This window comes from Lepidochelys kempii, chromosome 19, assembly GCF_965140265.1.
Source record: "Lepidochelys kempii isolate rLepKem1 chromosome 19, rLepKem1.hap2, whole genome shotgun sequence".
Lineage (NCBI taxonomy): Eukaryota > Metazoa > Chordata > Testudines > Cheloniidae > Lepidochelys > Lepidochelys kempii.
This window is the reverse complement of record NC_133274.1, coordinates 12,970,343-12,984,344: the sequence shown is the minus strand read 5'-3', so window position 1 is coordinate 12,984,344 and position 14,002 is coordinate 12,970,343. Positions and strand designations below refer to the sequence as shown.

Genomic DNA, 14,002 nt, shown 5'->3' with positions numbered 1-14,002 from the left:
CAACGCATGTCTGTGCACTGTATATGCACCCACTTACATTGAACTCATCTCTTCTAAACAGCCTGCCTCTGGGCTGAGTCTTTGTCCAGGAAGCTTCAGCCCTGAGAATCTCTTTTCCTTCTTTTAACAGCACATTTATTAACTGCCTGAGAAATAAGGTTTGTTATGCAAGTGCTGCCACAGTGCCCCTAAATGCACCTTAACGGCGGGGATGTAAAAAAAGAGACCGGGAATGACCAGAGCAGAGAGACTCAGAAATCCTCTAAGACCCCAGCCTTTCAACTAGCTGGGATCAGAGGTAAAGTTGAGGATCACTAGCTTGCGCTAGAATAAACCTACCTGCAGAATGCACACCTCTATTGCAAACCTTGCCTGCTCTTTCGTTCAACTGACACAGCCGGGGATGAGGATACAGCTGGCATCCTCAACAGCATTTCGGAGCTCTGCGTTCCAAATGGAATAACTGTCGCTCTGTTGCAATGGGTAATGAAATGCAGCCAGGAGCTAAGAGACTGTTTCCCCCTCATCTCGTGATGCCCTGAGAACAATTATACATGCAAACATGCATTATCATGCCTGGATTTGGCCTCTAACAGGCTGCACACGCCAGCCTTATCCTCTTCACTAGCAGAAGCTAGCAGGGTTCCCCTAATAGCGAAGGCTGTACATGCAGTCACACAAAGGAAACCGGCCAGCTCAGGTACGGATAAGGGAGGGGTTTCTGAGTCTCCTAAATAAATGCAACAATGAAAGAAAAATATGGGGAGACTTTCCTATCCCAGAGAAAATGGGTTTCTGGCTGAAACCAGTTTATCCCTCTGCCCCACCTTCACACCTGCACTGGATCCTCAAACCCTTAGGGTAGTTTTCCAGCAGGAGAAACTGCATTAAAAATGTAGCACCTCAAATAAACAACTTAAATTAACTTGTTTTGCCAGATGAGTATTTGATGATGATGATTATTAATAATAATATAAATAACTGTGGTGAACTAAATGTTAATTTGGACAGCCCAGATGCTACAGGGATGAGCAATTTAAAAGAAGAGCGCAGTAATCCAACACCGTCACTCCATTCGGTGCCTTTTCTTTGCTAAAGGCCTTTCATTTTTTCCAGTTTCTTCCTGCTAGCGAGGGGAGAGAGGAGAGGACCTGGATCTTTATTGAGCATGTCTTCAGTAGAGTACAAACACAAACCCTGCCATCGCCACATCAGTTTGCAGACTTGATCTTCCCAACTCAGAGGTGGCTCTGCTCTCAGAACTGGGGTTCAAAGTTCATCTGTTTCTTCCTGATCAAGGCTAGTTTTTTTAAAAAAAAGTGTCTGGCATGTTGTGTCTCCCGCGGCCACCAGCGAAGGAGGCTCAGGAAGGGGGAAAGTTGCCCAGCTAGTTACCCAGCTGCTGGGAACTGCGTCTGGCGTTTGTAAGCAGCCACGCTCCTGGCTCTCCCCCTGGGATAACGCTGCGTTCAGCCAGCGGGAACCCCCTACCCCAGGCCCCGAGAGCGGCTGAAATCCGATGCAATAAAGACTCCAGCATTTTTCTCCCCATAACCAGAGAACTTTCCCCCCACGCCGCCCTAACAACACCGCTATGAGTCGGTAGGACAAAAGTAGCACAGACAGGAAGACCCCGGAGGGCGGGGAAGCTACCCTTTTTTGCTGGGAAGGTAATAATTAAAAACCGAAGAAGTGGAGGGGGAGGGGGGAGACAAAACCCACTTCTCAAGCGGAACACTTTTGCACCTGGATTTGCAAGTTGGACGATGAGCAGCCGAGCATTCCCTTGCAAGCTGTTTTCAAACCTGGAGCTGCCCGGCTCCACCATAAATAACCATAACAAAAGCTACCAACCCAAACAGGAGGGGAGCCATGCTTTTGGATTTCTCTTCCTTTAAAAAAAAAAAGGCAACCACATCGCCCAGAGGAAAGAAAGCCGATCTCAGATACCTGCCAGCCCCGCGAACCATCAGCCCCGCCAGGGGAACTCCCCGTAGGAGAAAAGCTGGGGTCGCCGGGGGGGGGGGGGGACAAGGAGTTAAAACCCCGCAACTTGAGTTTCTCCCCAGCTTCATTACGCGGTGGTTAATATTTTAGCCGCTGCAACAAGAAACTTCTCCGATTTCACAGCCCGGCCAGAGAATCGCCCCGAGCCCACTCACAGAGTCACCGCCCAAGCCCGCCGGTCCGGTGCAGGGCAAACGAGCCCGTTTCCATCCCCAGCTTCGCCCCGCGAGGAAAGACCCGGCTCCAAACCACAAGTTCCCAGGAACGGGGGCGGCGGGGGGGAGAGAAACAAGTTGTGCAGGAAAGAGGGGAGGGGAAGCCAGCTCTCCCGGGGAGGGGTCCCGTCCGCACCCCCGGGCCGGGCGGGGCGGGGGCAACCCGGGGCTGAAGCCTGACCTGTCGGCGCCTCCGTTTCCAGAGAGCAGATCTGGAAGGTTAACACGAAGATCAAAGCCCGAGCGCTGTGCATGGTGCATTAGATCCAGCGGGGAAGCCCGGCCCTGGCCCCCGCTGGTTCCCGGGCTCTCGCGGAGCGAAGTGGCCGGGCGAGGCGCCTCATTCCCCAATTCCAGCCGGACGAGCCGGAGCGGGACCGAACCTCCAGCCGAGCACCCCGCTGACGTCGGGGCGGAGCGGCGGGGCGGGGCGGAGGCAGGATGGGAAAGGCAGAGGGCGCCCCCTGCTGGAGGAGAAAGGCCAGCGCAGCCCGAGGAGAGCCAGAGCCAGGCCTGCACCTGCGCTTTGCCAGCCCCAGCCCGCTGGTTTTCAACCCCCCCTGCAGACCCCTAAAACCTTTGGAATGGAGATGCGGACCCGCTGGGGAATCTGAGACAGAGTCTGGTATCGGAGGGGTCGCCCTGTCCGTCGGTATCCACAAAAACAAGGAGGAGTCCGGTGGCACCTTAAAGACGAACAGATTTCTTTGGGCATCAGCTTTCCTGGGGTTAAAAAAAAAAAAACCCCCACTTTGGATTCTTTAGAGGGAGTCTGCAGCCGCCTGCAGGGTCCGCAGGCTGAAAACCGCTGCCCTAGAGAATCCAGCCACTCTGCTCTGTAACCTCAGTCCTCTAACATCCCCAGGCCTGGCAGCTTTAGCAAACACCCTCCCCACCGGGTTGGTATCCCAACCCCCGGTCTTGCGGGCAGACCCAGCCAGGCAGGCTGCGGGTGGGAATTCCCGTCCTTTGGTGCTGCAGGCAGCTGGCAAAGTGCAGGCAACTTGCATGTTCAAGTTGGGCTAAGATCAAGTGTTAGGGGTTCCACTCCCTACCGGGGAAGTACATCCTGTCCTGGCAGGGATGGGAGCTTCTGGTAGGTCTCCGCCATGTGTACTATGGTGTGGGAAGGCCTACAGGGACTCATTTCCATGGGGAGGGCATAGACATAGGTATATGGATGGTAGACATGGCAATCAGTCAGTACATACTGCACTAATATCGTTGGTCTGCCACAGAGGGCCCAGCTCAGACCCGTCGGCCAAGTGGTGCCTATACCCATAGCAACGGACTCTCCCTACCCCCAGTAGCTTACAGTCTAACTGGATCAGACTGAGAGGAAACTAGAGACTGCTCAAGCTCACACAGCAGGTCAGGAGCAGAACCTGGAAGAGAACTCGCCTTGCCCAGCGTCTCATCTAGTGTCTGCTTCCCTGGGTCAAATTACTGCAGCCTACCTCCGAGGAGCTCTGCGCTTAGGGTTAGGGTTGCCGTAAATAAATAAGATCCCGCTCCTGCAAGGGACAGCATGTGGGCAGACCCCTGTGCCCTCATGGGGCTCCTGTGAAGTCGCTGAGTTCTACATGGGCACAGCGGTATGCCAGGCTCAAGGCATGAGGTTTCAGTAAGAGGTCGCAGATGGGGCATTTCTTTGAAACTTCTTGGCCAAGAATGCAGAGACTTGGGGCAGGGTTTGTTCTAGACGATGCAGCGTTACCACTTCCTCCCATTCAGCCCATTGACCCTCACGCACCAGTGCAGTGTCTAGCTGTGCAGTTAAGGGGAGTGGAGCGGGAAGGTGGGAGAAATACATCCTGATAATACTTAGCGAAGAAATATGTCTCTGGATCAAAGGGAGGGCGAAGAGAGTGGGCTGGAAGAGGCCTCAGGGAGATGATACATGAGGTGTAATAAACAAGCCAACATTGTGACAAGAGAGAGCTTGAAATGAAACAAACCCTGGTGTGGCTATGACTGGTATTCACTGCAGATCCAAGGAAGCCAAGATAACTAGGAGCAAGCAAAAGGGCAAATACAAAGAACAAATCCCTACCCCTTCTCGAGAAAAAGGGAGGCAGGAGAAAGCAAACTGGATCCAGTCTCTAGTTCAAACTCAGGCAGCACCAAGACGTTGACTGAATCAGCCCTGGGAGGGCTAAGAAGCCGTCTCCAAGGAGTGGGGGAGATTGGCTCATTTGTGGGCACTGATGCCAAAGTCATTGTGAGCTGACATCCTCCATGGTCCCTTTGATGGAGGAAAATGATTTTCCAAACATTCAGGGGTTTTTTTGCGCCAGGCTGTCAGTGCAATCTGCGATTCATTTGTGGAGCCAAGGCTCTGATGATAAATGGGGTGGAAAATTAGCTAATTAAACAGATAAAAAAAGGCAGGTAACATTACGGCTGTGCCTTGCTCTGTTTGGTGCGGGAGTGGAGGGGGGATTGTGTTGTGGGCATTTTTTAACGGACTGCGAGGCTTCTGCACACAGTTGTGAAAAGGGCACTGGTGGGTGAGTGGAAAGGGTGCTTGTGAGTGTTTGGGAGGCCTGTGTGTGTAATAGGGGTGTGTGAGAGAAGAGGCAGTGTATGGGGGTGCCAGGGAACGGATATTTGTGAGGGTGGGTGAATGCAGCAATTATGTGTTTGTGGTGATTGGGTCTGTGCAGAGAGTTATTTACAAATGGAGGGGGTACGAGGGAGCTTTCTTCTGAGTGTGCGTTTAGAAACAACCAAACTACACACCCCCAGTGTGCGGGTGGGTACACATCTTTTGCAGACAGCCCCACACCAGCCTTTACACCTGGTGACTTGGCCAACAGGAGTCTCCCCAGCCACTGGCTATCCTGCCAGCATGTCAGGAAGAGCTGCTCGCCCCATTGAGCACACCTTGGCCGTGGGGCTCTTTGGGACGCTGGGCCCCAGTTATGAATGCCAAGTGCCTGAGCTCTTTGGAAATTTGCCTCTTGGGGTCTCCTAGCGTGGGAGGGCTGGAGGGTTGGGGCTGAGCCCCAAACAGCAGGTTTTCCAATGTTTGTTGCTCGAGTGTATTCCACTTTCTCAGCCGTCTGGTGACTAACACAGCAGCTCAGATGCTGTGGTGATGGGCACAAGGGAGATGCATTACATGGACAGGACTGCTCCATAGGGACAGTTACCAAGGAACAGATTTAGGTCCCAATCCTGCAAAGACTTACATATGTGAGTACCCTGACATACGTGAATGACCCCACTGGGCTCATTGGGGTGAAACAGCTCTGCAGCATGTTACAGCACAGAGCACCTGCAGGCCTACCTCACTTTACAACACTCCCTGCATGGCTCAAAGTGGCAACACCAATGCATCCCAGTGTCCTCAGGCCAGCCGCCTTTCCTGTGCAATAGGCACGCCTCTCTCATGTGGGAGGAGCAGTGCCAGGAGGGGCAACTTGGTTCTGAGCACTCGCACTGGGGTTGTTAATACACAAAGTATCATTGAAAAGGGACAAGCCAGCACTGGAAAGTTTCACCCACATACACTCAGCCCGCAGATAGGCAGCAGGTTTACAACAAACAAAAGGAAGTACTACTTCACACAACGCACAGTCAACCTGTGGAATTTATTGCCAGGGGATGTTGTAAGGGCCTAAAGTATAACTGGGTTCAAAAAAGAATTAGAGAAGTTCAGGGAGGATAGGTCCATCAACAACTAGTAGCCAAGATGGTCAGGGATGCAACCCCATGCTCTGGGAGTCCCTTAGCCTCTGACTGCCAGATGCTGGGACTGGATAGTGGGGGATGGATCACTTGATAATTGCCCAGTTCTGTTCACTCCCTCTGAAGTATCTGGCACCAGCCACTGTTTGAAGACAAGATATTGGACTAGATGGACCATTGGTCTGACCCAGTATGGCCATTCTCATGTAGAGCCATGGACCGTCCATCACACATGCACAGCAGTGGGAGGGGCACCAGCACACACACAGTCAGACACAATGACACACACACACTTGGGCAAACACAAAAATGCAGATACACACAAACACAATCAGACAAACACTGAAGCACATAGAGACACAAACACACAAATGGACACACACTAGCGTGTGCAACTAGATAGACAGTCAGGGACAAACACACAGACAGCACACTATTACATACAGAGAGACAAATACAGACACATGTGGACACACACAAAGAGTCACAGGCAGACATACACCCAGGAAAGACCTAGGAAGGGCTTAAATTCAGCTGGAGCTGTCAGGAGCAGAGCTTTGGTAAATATTTTCAAACCCGTGGGGCTGAAACCCCAAGCTCCAGCGCCTCCCATGGTGGGCTCGGGGAAGTACTCTATGAGAATTTAAGCCCTGGACATAGGTGCACAGTCAGACGCACAAACACACACTGGTGGGCACGTAGGTGTGCACACCACACACACGAGTGTCTTGACCGAGCCCAGAGGAGAAGAGTAGTCCTTTGCTCCTGTTCACCTGGCCGCTATGTGACAGATTGCCCTGTTTAGACAGCTAAACGTATGGGTGTAATTCACACCTGCAAACGCACCAGGAAAAGACCCAGCCCTGCTGAGGCACGCCACATCCTCCGCATTGCTTTGTGCTGCCAGCAGACACAAGGTGCTTTATCCAGTTTCTGTTCTGTACCCCTCCCCACTTGACCCCCAAATACCGCTCAGTGCATAGAAAAGCAGCCCTGCCACTTTTGCAAAATGGGCTTGTTTGTTTGGGATGGGGGGGCAGATCCAGAAAATCAGATCCAGAAAATCAGATCCCTCTCAGAAAATCATAGCACCAGGCCAGCCCTGCAGGAAGGTTCCACATAACTACTTAGTGCTGCATAGGCACAAGCCACATCCAGAGACCAGGCCAGTGCTGGGGCCAGGTCACCGGCTAGCACGGAGCTCTGCGGTGAAGATGCTGTCTTTCCAGCGGCAGCACGAACATGGAGATGCTGGACTGGGAGTCAAGAGACCTCGGTGCTGTTCCTGGCTCCTCCCCCAGCCCTTTGTGTGGGCTTGGGCAAGTGACTTCGCCCCCCTGTGCCTCTGTTTCCCCCTCTCCCCCTATTTGTCTGTCTTGTTTGTTTAGACTGTCCGCTCTTGGGAGCAGGTGCTGTCTCTTTTCGTGTGCATGTGTACAGCACCTAACGCAATGTGGCCTTGAGCTTGGAGCCTCTAGGAGCTACTGTAAGATCAATAAAGGCAGGACAGGTGGCATGTTAAAAGCTCCCTGCCTCTGCCTAGGACAGTGTATCCTTTGCTGGCAGCATGGCTCAATGCACAGGGCTCAGGGCTAGGTGTCAGGAGGCCAGTGTCCATACGGCACCAGCCCAGATGACCAGCAATCTCATCTTGGTTCTGCCACTTCTGTACCTTGGGTCAGTCACACCACTGCCCTGTGCCTCAGTTTCCCCATCTGTATAATGGTGAGAATGCTGTTGGTTCTCTTTGGTAAAGCGCTTTGAGATCTGTGCAGGAAAAGGGCCAGTGAAGAACTGTGCACTGTGATTGCCCAACTGCCTGCGGCAAACACTAACTCTTCGGAGGGCAGTGACGCAGTGTTCAGCAGTTACCCAGTGAGGGGCTGTTTGAAGGGTGGTTACAGTCAGGAACGCAATACATCCCAGTACCTTCTCCCTCCTCGTGACTGCTCCCCGTGTGCCGATCAGTTATGCCTGGATTCCCTTCCGTCTCACGCAGCTTCAGCTGATCCAGCAGCTCAGCTCCCCTCGTAGCATCTTCTCTGTCACCGCTGACGTGAGAGGCAGGAGTAGCCCGGCCGCACGCTCAGATAAAAGGGGGTGCCATTTGGAATATCACAGCTAACAAAGGAAGCCCAGTCTCGTGGTTAAAGCACAAGACAGCTGTGTCTTCTCGCCGCTGCCTCAGACTCCCTGTGACCTCGCACAAATTGTGTGGGTCCAAGGTTTCCAAAGAGCTCAGGTCCAGTTTTTCCAAGGGCTCAGCTGCCCTTTAGACACCTAAATAATGGCTGGTTTTCATCAGTACCCAGCACCCAACACACACCTACCTCCTCTGGGACATCTGTCCCAATTTTGGTCACTGAGTCCTTTGAAAATCCTGGCCTTAAACATCTCCATGCCTCAGTTTCCCCACCTGTAAAAGGGGGGTTATGATATACCAACTCTCCAACCTCCTAGGACCTCATGGTCATCACCATGGATGAAATTCACTCCCACACAGAGAGCCAACGTGGCCCATTTAAATCCCAGGTGGACAGGCTTCAGTGGGACTGCACTGGCTTCACGCTGGCCCCTCTGCACAGGGCTGGGTTTCACTCGGACCATCACAGTGAGGACAGACTCCAGATTCGCCGATGCAGCCCCAAAACACCTGTGCTAAAGGCCACGGACAGGAAATCACTCTGGCCCCTCACAGCAGCGAGTCCCTTCATGTCAGGGCTGCCACTTGGAATTGCTGCCTAGGTCCAATTCTCCTCCCACAACTCACCCCCTGTCTCTCTCCTGGGAAGACAGAGAAGGAGTCAGCTGCAAGGCCACACCTTCTGAGCTGGAGACGGTTGGTGCACTAGTGTAGTGCTCATCCCTGCTCTGGTCACGGTAGTTTCAACAAGGGGCTTCATTTCAAAGATGAATTTTTTTCTGGGAGCTAAGGAACCTATGCCAAGTAAATCATCTCGAGCGATCCTCAGTAGGAGAGAGGTTGTTTAATTTACTGGGGCACATGGAAAACCCAAGGCACTCACTGGCTGAATCACATCTAAAAATAATAATCCACCTCACGGCTGCAAAGGTCTAGCAGAGGCATGTGGGCCTGTCCAACTGTTCAATGAACCCCCAGCACGGCACCGTGGCAGGCTCTCTGTGTCTCTCGCTCGAGGGGTTTGCACTCGGTTTGCTTTTCAATATCTATTTCTCTGCCAACCTGCAGATCGATAATTGAAGCATGACTCATCCATCTTAATCACTCACTGGCTCCAGCCCACCTTCTTCCTCGCAGACCTCCTGCCTGCCTGGCTGAAGACTGACAGCCACCCTTGTGGGGGGAGGCAAGGGCCATCCACAGCTTCCCATCAGCAAAACAACCACCTCTCACAGAGCACTTTTTATCAGCAGATCTCAGAGCACTTTACAAAGGAGGTTCCTCTCATTACCCCATTTCACAGAGGAGAAAACTGAGGCCTAAGCTCACCCAGCAGGCCAGTGAAAGAGCAACGACTAGAACACATGTTTCCAGGGCCCTAATCCAGCCACTAAGCCACCCTAGCCTCTGGTTAATCATGTGCCACACTGGATGCTGTTTCTTTAAATCTGTAGCAGAAAGCTAGGCCTGAAAGGGCTGGGGAAGGTTCTCGGTAGATGCTCAGCAGCATTTATAGCAATAGGGGTAATCCTGACTTCCTTATTCTAGCTACCTCCGTCCCAGGGAAAAAACAAACTGCAGAGTGCAGCCCTGGCCTCGGGACAGCGCCATGTCAGGGGCTCTGTATTTAGCATCTTTCATGCCAGATCCAGTTAAACGATGAGCCGCTGACCCTGCCTGGGGTCATTCCCCAGCAAAACCATCCTGCCAAAGGCAGCTCAGCTGACAATGCTGCTGACGATGCACAAGCCGGAGCAGAATCCAGCTCGCTCTCTGTACCACCTCTGCAGGGATAATGGGTGACAGAGCCGGTGAGCATTAAAGGCAACAGGTAGAACTGCGATGGTTCACAGGACACAGAGACACCCAGCCCCAAGGAGTTTTGATTTACAGTCACTTTCCTCATATGTTTCAATCCAAACTAGATACATATCTCGGAGACAAGACTGGGATGACGTGAGTTGTGATTTCACCTGCTCTCTGATGCAGGTAAATTTCCAATCCCAGCTCTCCTTGCTGTGCCTTCCCCCACTGCAAAGGCCTCTGGTAGACGGGACATAGGCTGGGGGCATGCCCTGCTGTTGGAGATAATCATATGGAGATATATGTATCTCACAGAACTGAAAGGTTGAGTGTTGAGTTGACTCCAGCCCCCTGCCTTCACAGCAGGACCAAGTAACATCCCTTATTTTTGCCCCAGTTCCCTAAATGGCCCCCTCAAGGATTGAGCTCACAACCCTGGGTTTAGCAGGCCAATGCTCAAACCACTGAGCTATCCCTCCCTCCCCTCAAACCACATCCCAGACCTGCTGTAACACAGAGTCAACCAGCATCTAAAACTACCAAAACGTGCTCCCAGGACCAGACCTGATTTCATGAGCTTGAACCAGACAGCGGTGGACCCCGCAGACTCCGAGTCATTTTCCAATGCTGCAGAGACTCTGGAGCATGTTGCTGTTCTGGCCTCCAGAGAGTTTGGCCAACAGATCCGTGGATGCGCAGGCCCCAAACCATGCTCAGGCAGAGGGAGCTCTACCAGTCCCAGCATGGGGAAACACAGTGGAACAGAACCCTTGCACGATCTGCCCTGTCCTTCACAGCAGAGGCACGCGGCTTCTGTTGCCTTCAGCTCCAGGAAAGGGAGGATGAGGGTAGAACATGTCTTTTACTATTTCCTGCTCATTGCTTGCTCTCAGGAGTGCTCTCCTTGGGGGCACTGAGAAGCCAGTCAACAGTCCTGGCTACTAATGAACTCCGTCATCTGCAACAATAGTCATCCAGTCCCACCCCCCAGCAGTCCTACGTGACAATCATAACATCCACAGCAAACATCAGAGTCCCACACAAAGAATCCCCAGGCACTTTCAAGATTTAACACGCTGCCTCAGATTTAAACTTCGTGCAGAGCTCATTTCACTAGCCATTGCAATGCAGCCACCTCTGGGGTAGCAGGGAGCAGCTGTTTAACACCATTTGTCAACTTAGGACCGGAAGGGAAGGGGAGTCCACAGAGGAGGTCTGAGTCAGCAGAACATCATCACCTGAGTGGGAATTTGGTGAAGAGACTAGACTTAACTTTTAATGGAGGTCAGCTCTGCATCTCAGCCCAGAGACGGAAACACAATCAGCGAATGTAGAAGGCTCATTCAGAGAAACAGCAGAGGCAGCAACATTGCAGAATCCCAATTTAGGCTTATTTGACACTGATGAGGCTGCTTTAGAGGGAAAAGTTTACAATTTTCTTAACTGCAACCAAGGCAGGTGCCTCTTTCGATGAACGAAGCAGCTTGTTCCAGCTCCGGGGGGGCTGAGCTCCCCTCCCCTCCTCCTTACCTCCTGCAGGCAGTTTTATTAACTCTCGCTACTTTCAAATCAATACACTGGGATGAGTGAAGGGCATATTTAACAACCTGGAATAGGAAAAATGAGGAGATAAATGTACAGAGCTTTGCTACTGGGCTCCTGCCATCTTCAAGAGTATCAGTGGGATCGGAAAAGCCCATTTTAATTCTAGTGATTCTGAGCTCAAAGGGCGACACAACTGGAAAGAAGCCATCGTACTTCACCTCTGTCCTGTAAGGAGATTGCATGTCAGGTGAGGGCTGCTCTGCAAGGATACTGCCCTGACAACACAGGGCCTGATTCTCCTTCCACACACACCACTGTGAGTCTCACTGAAAGCCAATGGGATTTAGGCTCCTAAGTCTCTAGGCACTTTGGAAAATGTCCCCCTAGATCTAGAAGGGTGCAGAGATTGGTGGGGAGAAAGACCCAAGAGGAGAGAGGAGCAATGGAAAGCAGCTGCTGCAAATGTAATTCAGGACCTTGGCGGTACAGCAATGCCATGGCTGGGTTACCTACAGGGACTGAATGGGTGACCTCCGGAGCAGCAACCACGTCTACACTGCCGGCGGAGGTGTGGCTGCCGCGCATGTAGACAGACCCGAGCTCCAAAACAAGAGCAGAGAAATTGCAGCAGCACAGGCTGTACAAGCCTGCCTGCGACCCTGGATACGTTCTTGGGCAGCTGCTCATGCGGCCAGGGCTTTGCTGCTGCTGTTATTGGAGCAAGCTAAACCAGAACTGGCTCAGATGTGTCTACATGTGTGGCAGTCACACAGCTGACTGCAGTGTAGACGCATACCCTCCATCATCAGACTCATCAAGCTCTTTATATGATCCAGCCACTAGAGGGGCACAAAGAGCCCACGGTTAGCCTGGGCCATAGCGGGACTGATTTAGGAGAGGAGATTGAAGGAGCCCAGTATGCAGGTTTTGATAGGAGGGGAGATCACAGCATGGGGGGCACGAGCACCAAGGAGGAAGAGGGGCTATTTAGAATTCTACAGGGGTGTGTGTCTGCCTGTCTCCCTGCCGGCTGATGCCGAGCTTGCTGGGAAAAGGTTAAGCGGCTTTGCTGATTCACTGAGACAGGTGCTGTGTTACCCCACTGGATATAAGGGAGGTGAGGAGAGCGGATCTAGGGTGTGGGCTGAGCAATCCTGAGGGAGGATTCCTGGAAGCAGCCCAGCTTGGGGAGAAGGGATGAGCTGAACATTCTGTCAGCTCATTGATTTAAGCCAGTCTGTAATGGGCAAGATTGGACTCGCTCGGACCCAGAGTGTGGGTTGGGTGTGTAAAGCAGGCTGGGAAAGGTTCCTCCTCCCACAGTGTAAGTGAGCAGGAATGCCAGGGAAAACTTCCTGCAGTGTGATCAACACCATTCTCCCAAGAAGAGCAGTAGAGGTCTCATCTCTTGGGACACCTCGCACTAGGCAGGGACAATGCACTAGACATAGGAAATGCACAAAGCTCGTGCATTGGCCAGGAGAGGCCTTTTCCACCTGGAACATCTGTGGCACCAGGATTGATTGCTCTGTCATACCTGATGGGCACCATTCTCAACACGGGGAGCTCCCAACCTGGAGACCAGAGCCAGCGCTGCCCGCCCAGCCTGGCTCTGCCCATCTCCCCTCCCTCCGGGAATGCCCTGCCACCTCCCGCTGTCTTTCTGTCCAATTTGAGAAAGCAAGTCTCCTTCAAGGGAAACACAGGGAAAAAAGCCAGATCCACCTGAATGGCTGACCAGAACAAGACAATTTGGTGCTACCAGCAAAGCGTTCCCCTCCCCAAGTCTACACCCCCCAACTGAATCAAAGCGGGTGCCTGCCTCTGATGCTGACAACACCTCTGTGCCCGGTTTGAAGGCAAGTTAATGACTTACCAGCTCCTCTCTCCTGCCTGTTGAATGTCTTTTATGTCTCTGCTTTTTGGAAGGTGACCGCTGCGGGAGAGCAAACAGCTGAAGTAGTCTGTCTCCCTGCCTCTTTTGATGGATTCGCCACCACTGCCTTTGCTTATCAGTAATAAACTGCCTTGTTAATTAGCCTGGGCCCTGGCACTGAGGAGCAACTATCTGCTAAATGCCACGCTCCCCTCGCAAAGCTCTCTTGCAAACAGCGCTTGCAGCTGTGGAGGAATGTTGCTGGAGCTGTGGCGGGAGGACAAGAGAAAAGCGTAGAGTCTGCTAAGAGATCACACCAGGCTAGGTGGCATCGGGATCATAGAATCATAGAATATCAGGGTTGGAAGGGACCCCAGAAGGTCATCTAGTCCAACCCCCTGCTCGAAGCAGGACCAATTCCCAGTTAAATCATCCCAGCCAGGGCTTTGTCAAGCCTGACCTTAAAAACCTCTAAGGAAGGAGATTCTACCACCTCCCTAGGTAACGCATTCCAGTGTTTCACCACCCTCTTAGTGAAAAAGTTTTTCCTAATATCCAATCTAAACCTCCCCCACTGCAACTTGAGACCATTACTCCTCGTTCTGTCATCTGCTACCATTGAGAACAGTCTAGAGCCATCCTCTTTGGAACCCCCTTTCAGGTAGTTGAAAGCAGCTATCAAATCCCCCCTCATTCTTCTCTTCTGCAGGCTAAACAATC

At 52.3% G+C, this 14,002-nt stretch overlaps 1 protein-coding gene across 16 annotated transcripts in view; it reads right to left on the bottom strand.

The window, feature by feature from the left end:
• The window catches only part of PTPRU (protein tyrosine phosphatase receptor type U), a 320,906-nt gene extending 318,274 nt beyond the window's left edge, over window positions 1-2,632 (bottom strand). For 14 of the 16 annotated variants that reach the window (XM_073317468.1, XM_073317470.1, XM_073317476.1 and 11 more), the window contains exon 1: window positions 2,404-2,632. In XM_073317468.1, coding sequence (XP_073173569.1) covers window positions 2,404-2,476 — 73 coding nt within the window. In that variant the 5' untranslated portion in view covers window positions 2,477-2,632. Of the gene's footprint in view, window positions 1-339; window positions 492-2,162; window positions 2,212-2,403 lie in introns of those variants that run through there. The other 2 variants (XM_073317483.1, XM_073317484.1) reach the window with 2 other exon arrangements.
• Window positions 2,633-14,002: the final 11,370 nt, after the last annotated feature.